Below are 13,220 nucleotides of genomic sequence, written 5' to 3'. Positions count from 1 at the left end.
CAGACTTTCATTGCCTAATACTCACCTCGGTTTTGGCTAATATGCAATATTAAAACCTACAATCATTAGCTTCTTTAGTGTCCCACTCGTGGCTAAAAGCGTCTTCTTTTGATTTAAGTCATGTGTCCAAGGAAAAGTAAGGTTACCCTGCGTACTCGCTTTTACATAAAGGATTAGAAAATATAGGCACTCCTGGTGTAGGATATTAAAATAAAATAAATAATAGCATGTCTTTATACAAAATGACTTTTATTTTAATCAAATGTTAAATCAATCATATCATCAATGACCATACTTTCAATTTCTTTATCATCCTGTTCACTAATATCTTTCTGCTTTGACTCTGGTTCCTTTCTCGTCGAAGTCGGAATTTCTGGCTCCTTAACAATCGAAGTCGCAATCTCTGGCCCTTTTTGCTTCGAAGTCGTAAGCTCCGAGTCTTTTTGTTTAGGAGTTGGTGCTTCTGATGTTCTGCCACCTACGGTTTTTCTTTTTTTCTCTTTAGGACTTGGTGCTATAGTATTTAGGTGATTTTTCTGAAACAAATAATAAATATCAAATTCGACAAACGATACATAATTATGAAATGTCTGAAAATCACCTTTTATTTCTTGACAATGAAATGGGTGGGCATTTGTTGCCATTACCTTTTTTTTGTTAGCAAAGTGGAAATGGCGATTCAATCTCTCAAGATCCTCTATAAGGACATTGACTTCTTTTTAAAATATTATATAATGCATTATAAAAAATATCAGGAACACATGAAACAAACACCAACCAGCCCTGAACAAACAACCAGGTGCAATGATCCACAAATCGTGACGCACCTACCGATTAGTTCTATCAAACCGCGTGTTGTAATTTGAAGTCAATTAGCCATATCATTTCAACGTGAAAACAGCAATTGCATAAATAAACAGCTCAATCACACAGCTATTTAAAGATTCAGTATCGGATTTAAATTTAAAATCACTGTTAATATAACTCGGAACCGATTCATGGGGTTTGGGTTTTACGAATGGTGACTTTTTTGAAGTGGGATCGGATTTTAATGATGTGGTGACGATTTTGTAATATGTTTTTTTTTTATGCAGTATGGATTATTGAGCTAATTTGGGTATGAAAGATTATATACCTAAAAATAATATGTAATAATTACATGTCCCGTGTATACCTTTTTTTATGCTTTAACGTATTGGATAAACAATTGCATTAAACCCACCTACATAACTAATATTGCAAGTATAGGTACATCATGCATATTATAATAAAGTTACATTAGTTCTATTAGGTAGGTATATTGAGTAGGTAAGTGCTTAGATACTTACCAAAGATGGACATCGCCGAACCAATAGTTTGACATCTTCAGCGTTAATTGTTGCTCGTTTAGCATGCCTGAAATTAGACTTCAAATTAGCAGCAAGTAAGATCGACTGTAAATAAAATTGTTCAGATAAGTAGATGAACGTATGACGAACGATGGTACCTATCTACATATAGCAAGGAATATTAAATTTAATGTTGTTGTTTTTTAATCATTACTTACATCAAGTCATAAACAATAATAAATATGTAAGTACAATATCGTATAGTTAACTTTCTTTTATCTGTTTCAGTTAGACATCATCATCATAGCGCGATGGGACGGCAATCCGTGATTCCCGTCTGTACTGTGAGACCAATTACAACCCCAATCAGGATCGAACCCGAGACCAACCACAAGACCGATGGGCAATCGAGTTACCTATAGTTAAGAACTTTAAGAGTTTTTAGTACACTTGAATACAAAATGGGAATGATACTAAAATTGAAAATTGAACGAACTTGGCAAAGGCTTCCAAATCTGCTCCATACAATAAAAGTTTCTTATAAACAAGTTCTGCAACAATTTCCATAGCAGGCTTTGTTATCTCCAGGCCCAGAAAATGGCAAGTTTCCGTGCCAATACTTCGAACATCCCGATGCAAAGCCGCGCGGGTTTTCTGAAATTTGAAATTGAATTCAACGCCATCTATTATACTTTAAAGGAACCTTCTACATATTGCCTCTTCCAAGTGTTGTGGCACTACGTTTGCTAGTAGTACTGTACTACATGGATAGATGGCGCTGCATACAAAATATATCTTCAATTGTTTTATTTAAATGAATATTATTATAAATCGTGCTACTGGCCCAACAGCAATTAGTATACTCTAAAACAAAACTTACTTGGCTTGACGATAGGCTCTCGAAGGATGTCATTCTTTTATCTTGTCACAATGAAAACATACAACAACAATGTTATTCACAACACCAAATGAAGCCAAATTACTGTAATAAACATTCCTTTTGTGATTTATGGTACTTAAATCATATCTTGGTCAGTGAGTCGTCTATCTTTGGTTACCAATTAAACTGAAATAAGTAAATAAACATAACCTCACTTTGAAAACAAAAACAATACGGTTTTTAATTTAACTGTCACTAGTGTCAAGTGTCAAAGGGTATGTTGACAAAGGAATTATCTTTTATTCAGCCGAGCTGATGATAATAAATTATTATCCAGTTTAATTTTCAGGCCCTTTTTTATCACATTAATTACAAAATTGGATGCTAGAATAATCGAGTATTTTGTAAGTTTTCTTTCACGTATCCTAGTTGGTTTATTAGTTATGCTTTTTACGCAAAACGATTTGAATATTTGGCATGAGGTTGATGGTACTTTTTGGAATAATATTTATTGTAGGCTAAAGATTTTTGAATCTCCCCAAGATGTTAAGTACTATATAGAGAGTAGGGTATGAATAGTTTATCTTTTGCCATTTGATGGTAAATATGTAGATTAAGGTTAATCCAACAATAATAATTGAGTCCAGTTCAGCCGGTTTCAGGTGGCTGTTCTTGAACCTAACTAATGAGATCAGCCAACTGCGCTGGTCACAATCGTTATATAGAGCACTAGCCGTTTTCCTGCGGTTTCACCCGCGTCCCGTGGGAATTACTGCCCGCACCGGGATAAAATATAGCCCTATGTTACTCGTGGATAATGTAGCTTTCGAATGGTGATAGAATTTTTAAAAACGGTCCAGTAGTTTTTGAGCCTATTCATTACAACCAAAGTTTTCCTCTTTATAATATTAGTATAGACAAGTCTTAAACCTTCAATCTAGTACTTACTTATAGTCCGATTGAACAGCAATCTGACACCACCGAAAATCAGATATTTTCGTGCACACTTAGTATAGGGTGTCTGTCCAGCAAGATCTTGACTCCAAACCACATCATGAAAGTACCCTAAAAGCTTCAAGGCGATTTCGGCCCGATCCGGGAATCGAACCCGCAACCCTGTCCGAACCAATAGACCAGCGATATCAAATTTTGCAGTTTTAGGAATAAAATGTACTATAAATAATTATTTTGCCTTAGTAATGCAAGTAAAACACCATTTTGGTTTTTATATATTTATAATGAGCATTCTGTACAACACAAGTTAACATCCCAGGTTATTGAAAAATAATTACCATAAATCTAGACTGGTCGGATTAGCCATAGGTAGGAACAATTCTGACTATTTCTATTTGAATTGATGTTTTTCCATAAGCTAAGTATTAAAAATATTTTAATTTAGCTTGCCCTCTATTTTTAACTTAACACAGCGTCGCACGATTCTTTTAACATTATATTTCTTTTTGTCCCTTTTTAAAACTAACCATAGACTGAACCGAAAACCAATCGTTGACTTAGGTAAGGGGACTTCTCTTCAAATTACAAGTCAGTATAAAAAAGAAAAAAAAATACATTTTAGTTCATAAATAACTAAACTCTGATTTATTATGATTGTTACATCAATTTAGGGCATTACTGTTAACTTATTATATGTAAATGCAAATTAATTGAGAAAAATGTTTCAAAACTCAATACAAACGTATTTCCTTACAATATAATTTTCTTTTCCAACAATAACAAAATTTCGAGTATCCAAAGAATAGACAGTGCAGAAAACAGGTTTTCAGAATTTTATAAATCTATATATATAAAAATGAAACACACTTTCCGTTATCACGACATAACATGAAAACGGCTTGATCGATTTGGCTGAAAATTAGAGGGGAGGTAACTTAGACCCGAGAGAAGGTTTTAGGATAGGATATTTTTTTGTCACCATTCGGCTAAGGGACGCGGGAGAAACCGCGGGCGAAAGCTAGTATTATATATATTTTCTTGTATGAATTTCATTTCCACAGAAGACGTCAGAAAATGTCAATTTGATGCTATTATGCGCTTTGAGGATAAGACGCATGGCTTAAAATGATTTAGCGGCTGTATTGACCTAAAACCTTAATATTTTCCATTACACAATATAAATCAAAGTATTATGTTTTCAAAAGTAAACACATTTGCCGGGTATCAATACCAACCAAGGTCATATTTACAAGCTGAATAAATACATATACAGATAGGTACTTTATTCTTATGATACTCAAAATATTTAACGTTTTATTTCACTCTTGTTTCGCAAAAATATATATTTGTATATATTCTTCAGTATACATTGGTTAGGTTTACACTTTCTTTACGATTTGCACGACGTCCTCGTCACTTAGAACGTGGTCTATGCCCACTTTCTGCGGCTGATGCTTCACTGACGATCCCCACACGAGAGCACTGAAACAAAAGAATGTATTAGTATTATATACAAGCATTCAGGGTAGGAAGAATCTGCCGGGGCTGCGAGATTGTTCGACAGAGTTATCGCGGCCCTGGTACATAAAGAGCTTAAGAAGGAACATGATGGGTTTCAGTCAGTAAGAGTCTGACACTCTCTCACGCTGCACCTACAGCGGGAAGGGTCATGTGATGACTTCCCGTTGATAAAAAAAACTAGGAAGAGTATTTTATATCATTTAATAATGTCTTAAAGAATAAAGTAATTATGTCGACGTATACCAGATAAACTCAAAGGACATCATCCAACTATGAAGGACATACCTAATATTATAATGCACAATTATCGGGGTTTTTTCCCATATTCTCTCACGAAAAAAATAAACAGGTAAGTAGGTAAATACCTAATTTATCTTAAAATACCGAGTACCTAATAATTATACAGTGGGATGAATAGTTTATTATACAAATAAATTCATTCTTTAAAGTACTGGCCGATGTGATACTTACTTAGAAAGTATGTCTATTATTGGGTTAGCAAGTACAGTAACTATGAAATAAACCACATACTTAGAATATCTTTGGAAGTAAGTATAATAATAAATAACAATGAAAAAAATAAATATCGATGATATAATGGAACGAATTATATGATAAAGAGTTCTTGACGCACTCAAAATGCTAATAAAGCAACTGTTTAAATATTTTCTAAGTAAAGGTAATTCTTTGTTTTATCTGAGGTAGGCGCAGGACCTTGTAGGCAGTTTTAGGTAGGTCAAAAGTATCTGCAAATTTGTTATTTCGGTCATTCAAGTTCGTAGACAGAGTTCATTGAACCTAGGTACTTAAAACATGTTATTTGATTTTTATTTTGAATGAAGAAAATTCATAATAATATTGAGAAATAAAGAAAGCTAGGTACATTCATATGTTTACTGTTTATCTTCCGTCAAAGAAATGCAACATTAGGATAGATTCACAAGTTTCTTTTTAACTAACAGGCTCGGCGTACCAAAGATTTATCGACTGCAGCGCCATCTATTTAGGCGATTTCCTCTTAAGAACAAGTAGGAGAAACTTAATAAATTATGCTCCTTGTCAAAGACTGGTACTCAGCTGCATCCTGTTAGACTGGAAGCCGACCCCAACATAGTTGGGAAAAGGCTCGGGAGATGGGGATGATGCATGTATGTGACTCAAAACGATGAAGATGGGCCTAAGAGCTGAGACTAGCGCCCGAATATTGTCGGTTGTTTTTTCCTTATAACATAGTAGACTATGTCATATTTAATCACACTGATTTTGTTTGCACGGAATGCGCATAAATTAGTGTATGAACAAGGCGTTTCAGAATTCAGTGCTGATAACAAGTACAAATTTGCATTTATTGTCTGTAGGTATTTTACTTGCATAATGGACATATTTTCTTATCTTTGTGATAAAAAATGCATAATTCATTTTCTTTGTTCTGGCTCTTTATATTTTTGTGTTTCAAGAAGTTTGTGGCTAAATTGTAATCGTCGGTGGTAAACAAAGGGTTCTCATTTTTTTTAAATACGTTTTTTGATTAAAAACTATTGTTACCTACTGTCTAAAATAAAGCTATATCTAAACGGCAGTTATAAAAATGGTCTCACCGGGTTAAGCGTTGTGTCTTGTTTGTTCAAACCGATATAGTTTTTCATAAGATAAAAAGCATTTCTTTTGAAATTGACTCATTTTCAATTTCCAAAACCTATTAAGATAATGATTAAAAGAAAATTGTTTTCAGTCCCACATATTTAGTTGGCTTCATCAAACTAAATAAATTGAAAATTTTAAGTGTAACAAAAAATGGACTCATGAAGTTGAATTTATTAGGCGTCGAAAAATACAAGCTAAATAAATGGTGCAATTGATAAAAAAAAGTGAATCAAGTCTAAAATTTCTATGGAGACAAAATGATGTTAAATTCACGTATGATTTTCGACCGGCATATTTAAATAGGTACATAATAATATACTATTATATGAAAAATAATAAACATATATTTAACATAGGATACATCTGTTTAAATAAGTAATTTGCATATGGAGGCATGGCAGATGCGCCAAGTTCGAATCATATAATTTTTTTTTTTTGAAGATTACAACATTGATTCTACATACGTAGCCTTTATAACACATAGTAAAACACTTAATAAAACATAGTAATTTAATGGAAAATTGTGAGTCTGATTTAAATCAAAAGCACAGATGCCTCCAAATGAGACAGCATATACGTTATAGTTAATCGGTAAAAACTTTAAAAGAAACATGGCATTACTTGAATTCCTTGCACGTAACCTACATACAACTATCTCTATTTTTTATCTTAAATGTTGTTACTATTGTGAGTGACGCACACTGCACACCTTTTAATTAATTTTCCAGATAGCCCCTTATCGTAACAGCGGAAATTGTCTACCAGAACTTGGCTAATTTTTCAACACAGTAATTTTAAGAGAATATAAACGCCCGCAAAGTTAATTCACTAGTCAAAATACGTTGAAAGATTGACACAAAATTTTACAAAATGAAGACGTTAGTGAAATTGTTTGTAGTAATTCTGATAGTTCACGGTTCAACCGCTGGCTTTGTGTCCAATGGCTTAAGTGCTTTAAAAAATGCTTCTGAAACAGTAAAATCTTCAGTAAGTGGAAAAATTGAATCTTTAGCTAACGCAACCAGCAATATAAGCGCCAGTATCTTATTGAAAGCACTACATATTACAGAAAACGGAATTTTAAACCTGAACAATCTAATACAGGGTTTAAGCCTCCCGGGGTCTAACTTAAAAGATATTGTGAGTTCCCTAAATATAAGTGTTTCAGACGACGGCGAAGTCGATTTGAAAGACATTTTCCAAAATGTTAATCTAAGTAGTGTAAACATTCCGGATGTTTTAAGTTTACTCAACGTGACCATATCAAACGGGGTGTTAGACTTTTCAAATCTGATAAAAAACATCGCCAGCCATGCAAGTCTGTCCGATTTTGTGAGTGCACTAACCGTACAAACAACTGAAGATGGTCAACTTGATTTCACTGGACTTGCACTCAAATACATTGGGGAAGTTCTAACATATAGCGTGACCACAGAAGATGGATACATTCTAGAAATATACCGCATACCCGGTAAAGGAAAACCAGTAGTGATATCTCACGGATTAATGTGTACAGCTGACGATTTTATAATAAGAGGTGAAACCTCTTTGGTTTATAAGCTGGCACAAGAAGGTTTCGACGTTTGGATCATTACATATAGAGGCAGCAAATACTCTCGGAAGCATATAGAATTAAATCCTGACACCGATAAGAAAGCATTCTTTAATTACAGTATGGATGATATGGGAAAAAAAGATCTAAAAGCAGTCATAGATTTAGTATTAAGCACTACTGGAGCCGACAGCCTAAGTTTGATTGGACATTCCGAAGGCACTTCCGCTGCTTTCATTTTATTTTCCTCGATAGCTGAATACGCTGATGTTATCGACTTATTCATAGCATTATCACCTGTTGCCGATTTATCAGACAGTGGCCTCGCGTTGACTGCAACGATACGCCTAGGGCCAGCAATAAACAAAATACTTTTGGCGTTTGGTGTAGAAGAACTCTTAGGTTTCGATTCGCTTGAAAGGAGACTATTCCAATTTTTATGTTCTCAAGGCAAAATCGGTTATGAATTGTGCTATAACGGAATATTTGGCGCGTTGTCTGGTTACGATCCAGATCAACTGAATTTGGAGTTCTTCCACACATTGTTGGGTCACTACCCAGCAGGGACGAGCAGGAAAAACTTGATACATTATGTCCAAGTGGGGAATAATAATAGATTTGCTCAATTTGATTATGGGTCTAAAAACGATGAGTATTACGGTTCAGAAATACCACCGCTTTACGATTTGAGTAAAGTGACTTGTAGAGTTAGTATGTATATGAGTCGGAATGATCAGATAGTGGGGTTGAAGGCAGCTGCTAACGTGAGAGACCAGCTCCCTAACGTGGTAGGATATCATATAGTAGAATATGACCCGTTTAGTCATACGGACTTCACATATGCTGAAAATGCTCATGAACAAGTGTATGAGCAAATCATTTCTGAATTATATGGTAATTCCGATTAGTTGCAAAATTAGTGGGTGTTTATAAGTGCATATTTATAATTCTTAATTTTACTATTGTATATTGTTGTTATGGGAGCCGTAAATAATGTATTAAATATTATTATAACTTCCTATTGTTTTAATGCTATCTAAACGTTATTCATAGAAAATTACCCTTTTACTTCCGAATCACAAATCAACGGTACAACTGCACTCTCCAGTACTTACATTATGTAAGTCTTTGTAATAGGTACTTATGTACCTTTCAGACTAAAAGCAACAACCTTATAGAGTAATATAAAGTAACACTTACTATTTAAATTCCTTGACGATGGACCTATGCAGCTTATTACAAAAGTCTTCGACACTTGTCCGGTCAGCGTGCAGTACTACAGGTGAATTATAATCGGGCAGTTGTCCTTTAGGCTTCGTGTATATCCGGATGAGTTTCAAGTACTCCCACATTTTTTCCAATAAGTCATCGAAGTTCCATTTGTGGTGAGCCGAGATGGGCACGCAGTGGGGTATCTTGTAAATAACGTCTAATTCTTCTATGCTGATTTGATCTGTGGAAGTGTAGTCATGTAATGGGTAAGTTTGTATAGCAAGGTAATTAAAGTGAATGAGGGACCATAATATTATACAGGATTGTAGATAATATAAAGTAGTTAAAAGAAATTTAATTTACACATAGGTACTAAAAAATTGGTACTATGCAATGTGTGCCAAAAAAGCATAACATAGAAATGACTTTATAGAATCGCAAATAGTTCTTCACTTCGAGAATTGTATCAGATTACATAGCCAAATGATGAATTACCTAATTGATTTAATGTAACCCATAATTGTTGAGTGTACTCAATTGTTGGTGAGCCAAATAAATAAATAAATTAGGATGTCATAGAATCTGCAAGATCTCATTAATTCATATCTTACCAATCTTATTAAGCAGATATATACAAGGCATGTACACCCTGTTCCCTTCAATAACGTCAATGAGGTCGTCACTGTTAGCATCGTACCGCAGTGTAATGTCAGCATTGTGGATTTTGTACTCAGAGAGAATCGTCTTTACCGTTTCTATGTCCAACTCACTTTGTGGGCACTGGAATAGAAGATAACAAATGTATTATACTAGTGTTAAAGAAGTGGATTTATATTGTAACAACTTTGCTTACATATATGCATGGCAGGTAATAAAAAATTGGACAAATTAAAAAGTTCTTAGACAAATTAATTAAGATCCTGCTCAAAATATTCTTAACACATGGATAAATATTTAATTGAGAGTGTTAACAACGTGGGTTCTGAATATAGAACATTTCCTCCATAGCCACGCAAACACAGATACATAGTTAGACAAGAAGAAAAGACAATATATAGAATGCTATATGTGGGAATTCATTGCTTTAGATATCATTGTCTAAAAAGTTGAATAAAAGAAAAATTACTCACAGTAGTATTCAAATTAATGCCACCCTTATCTTTTTTCCTAAAGTGTATGTTAGGTGGTTGCTTGTTTAACCTGAGTCCGAAGCCCTCCAACTCGTGTTCAATCAGTTTCTTATGCTGCAGTGGTTTCAACACGTCTAGGACTATGAATATGAGACTGCAGGTTCTAGCGACGGCGATGACTTGACGACCTCTACCTTTACCGTCTTTTGCACCCTCGATAATACCAGGCAAATCCAGGAGCTGAAGATAATAATAAAGTTGTGTTAACAAACTGTATTAGATATCAAAATATTGAGATTATTATGTATCATATTAGTGGGGAAAGGAGTTGGTCATTTTGAACATATTGTTGTATTAAATAAAACGTCAGGTAATAGTTCTAGATTCTAGAGGGACCTTAGTTTCGAGTTTATTTACAATTGTCAGATTATCATTGAATTAAAAGAATACATAAATAAACATGTGATTAATAAGGAAATATTAAAATGATGAAATCATTTAATTAAGGCCTTGATATTGCTTGTCTTGTTTAAAATAATAATTTTATTGAAACTGCATTTAACCAAAACCACTAAACTACATTTATGTGTAATGTACAATCATTACTTTGAAAAATAAACTCTGAATCGATTCTCTGATTTATTTTACTTAATTACCAACCTACACTTAATGTCAGATCATTTACAAAACAATACATTGCATTCCTAGATGGTTGGAAAATGCAGTTGCCTGTGTTGTATCAACAATTTAGTGATTAAAAGTATTTTCAACAAAAATCACTGAAGAAGTGTACTTCAACCATACATAATTGATTCTGTTAAATTAGGCAGAGTTGTGGATGAAATAGAATTTATTTTATTACCTGAATCTTAGCACCTTTATATTTAATACAGCCCGGCACAGTTGTAAGCGTGGTGAACTCATACGCAGCCACTTCAGAGTAGACACCGGCTAAATTAGATAGCAATGTTGATTTCCCTACTGATGGAAATCCTACAAAGCCGATACGGGCGTCACCAGTTTTAGCGACGTCGAAACCTGAAAGAGTTTGTAGAAAAAAGATTTCATAACTGTGGTGCGAACATAAATTGTGGTGGTAACTAGTTGTAATGGCTGGTTGGACTGCCAATTATTTTGAAAACAATGTCTAATATGATTTATAATGAATCTATTCTTGCGTTAAATCGTTTACTTGAAGGAAATGTTCAAAAATATAGTTAGCATGTATGGAGAGAGGAAAGTTATTGATAACATTATTTATTTACCTTCGCCGGTTGCGCCGCCGCCACCTTTGGGTGTGATCAGTTCTCGCCTCAATTTAGCTAAACGAGCCTTAAGTATACCTAAATGAAGTGCAGTGGCCTTATTTTTTTGCGTCCGAGCCATCTGTAAAATACCGTATAAAATTTTTGTATTGCAACAATAAATAAGAAGTGTGAGGAACATAGTTGATTATTGTGCATTATTTTTTAGTAATTATTGACAAATTATGGGATTTTATCAATATCTTGTTATAATATCATCATATTTTTTTGATATAACCTCTTCTACCAACCTCGGACTCAATAGCCGCAATTTTCTCCAGTATTGTACTCATTTTTGCGGTTTTTCCCTAGCCAGGTCACTAAAAACACTGGGAACAACAATTAAGTTATAAAATAAGTTAAATGTTTCTACAGTTTTTATAAAAATAGAAGAAAGCGTGTCAATCTCTATTCGTGTACAATTTTCCAGAATTCGGAATTGACAGTTCCTGTCCAACTTTGCCGTGACATTTGAGCGCGCGATCGCTAAAATCTTGCTAAAATTTTTCTCACATAAAAAAATGATTCAATTATTTAGAGAGTAATTCAAGAAATTAAGGGCCATTTGTTTAAATCTAAAATAATAAAACAAGTTGATTTTCCAATTGAACAAAACAATAAAACTAAATGGTAACTAGCGCCATCTATGCAAGTTTTATATGTACCTCACGCCGTTGTTACGTTGCTAGTTTCACATTAGTCTACAAGGTGGCGCTGAAACAAAACTAAAATATACAAACCTTATCACGTGGAAATGCTTTTCCCGCAGGTTTGCGCATCGTAACTATGAAGGAAAAGAACAGTGGAAAACTGTTTGCTGGGTATGTTGGAAACAGGCATGCTTCAGTACCACCTTAGGCGCCGGGAGGTAGGGTCGGCTCTTTGCTTCCTTGGCTGACTTAAGTTACGAACGTAAATTCAAGTTGAAAAATGTTTTTACTTCGTATTTGTGATGCTTACAAATTTCATTGTGGTGTTCAAGTGTTCTTGCTTAATTAGTTAATACTTTTTGTAAATAGCAGTTTGTAAATAAATAAATAAATGTTAGATTTTTCCGGATTTGTGTTAAAAAGTAATTAATATGTAATTTACCCACTTGCTAAATTATTCAAAGATTTTAAATAGTGATTCTATTCATGGCTACTTAGTCAGTATTTTTCGGTGAGTATTTTCTGGAATAAAGTTACTAGTTATTTCACGAAATACTTAGATAATTAAATTACAAATTATTTTAATTTGTGGTTAGGTAAGTTAAATAGGTACAGCTTTTTTGCAAATAATAGAATGATAAATAAAAACTTACTTTTGCCCTTTTCCTATTAGGTACCTATTTACTACAGTACTATATCTAGGTCTCCACCAACTTTTTAATCAAGGCAATCATTTTATTAGCGTACCTACCCACATTTTTAAATGCCGTCGAAATGTAATATTGCGAGGATAACATACGTACTTCCATATAAGTAGGTACGTTTTCTACCCGTGTCCCATATTTATCATTTGGGTAGCACGGTTCCTGACGTAGTAAACGACACATTTAACCAGAGGGGATGCCCTGATTTGAGTAGCAGGAATGTTATAGGATTAATTTATGGGCTTGTTTAGGAATTTCCATTTTCCCATGGGGTTTGCGGGAGGTAGGCATACCTTCCTGTGTTCAGAGTTTAATAACATCAGGTTTACCTGGGGACAGGT

General features: G+C 34.0%; 3 protein-coding genes across 3 annotated transcripts; 1 reads left to right on the top strand and 2 right to left on the bottom strand.

Annotated features, from left to right (window-relative positions):
- Positions 1–232: 232 nt before the first annotated feature.
- LOC124637575 (centromere protein S-like) lies at positions 233–2,456 on the bottom strand. Its single transcript, XM_047174148.1, has 4 exons — positions 2,209–2,456; positions 1,825–1,982; positions 1,329–1,395; positions 233–536 (listed from the first exon to the last, which is right to left on the bottom strand). Exons 1-4 carry the CDS (start codon positions 2,239–2,241, stop codon positions 255–257), a joined length of 540 nt encoding a protein of 179 aa, XP_047030104.1. The 5' UTR covers positions 2,242–2,456; the 3' UTR covers positions 233–254.
- Positions 2,457–3,424: 968 nt separating this feature from the next.
- Positions 3,425–11,985, bottom strand: LOC124637561 (GTP-binding protein 128up). Its single transcript, XM_047174127.1, has 7 exons — positions 11,777–11,985; positions 11,487–11,607; positions 11,084–11,259; positions 10,222–10,461; positions 9,703–9,871; positions 9,080–9,332; positions 3,425–4,644 (listed from the first exon to the last, which is right to left on the bottom strand). Exons 1-7 carry the CDS (start codon positions 11,816–11,818, stop codon positions 4,542–4,544), a joined length of 1,104 nt encoding a protein of 367 aa, XP_047030083.1. The 5' UTR covers positions 11,819–11,985; the 3' UTR covers positions 3,425–4,541.
- Positions 7,131–8,896, top strand: LOC124637560 (lipase member K-like). The gene has a single exon (XM_047174126.1). The coding sequence runs from the start codon at positions 7,198–7,200 to the stop codon at positions 8,785–8,787; it is 1,590 nt and encodes a 529-aa protein (XP_047030082.1). The 5' UTR covers positions 7,131–7,197; the 3' UTR covers positions 8,788–8,896.
- Positions 11,986–13,220: the final 1,235 nt, after the last annotated feature.

The sequence above is a fragment of the Helicoverpa zea genome, chromosome 16 (genome assembly GCF_022581195.2).
Source record: "Helicoverpa zea isolate HzStark_Cry1AcR chromosome 16, ilHelZeax1.1, whole genome shotgun sequence".
Taxonomy (NCBI): Eukaryota; Metazoa; Arthropoda; class Insecta; order Lepidoptera; family Noctuidae; genus Helicoverpa; species Helicoverpa zea.
This window is presented reverse-complemented; position numbering and strand designations above follow the sequence as displayed.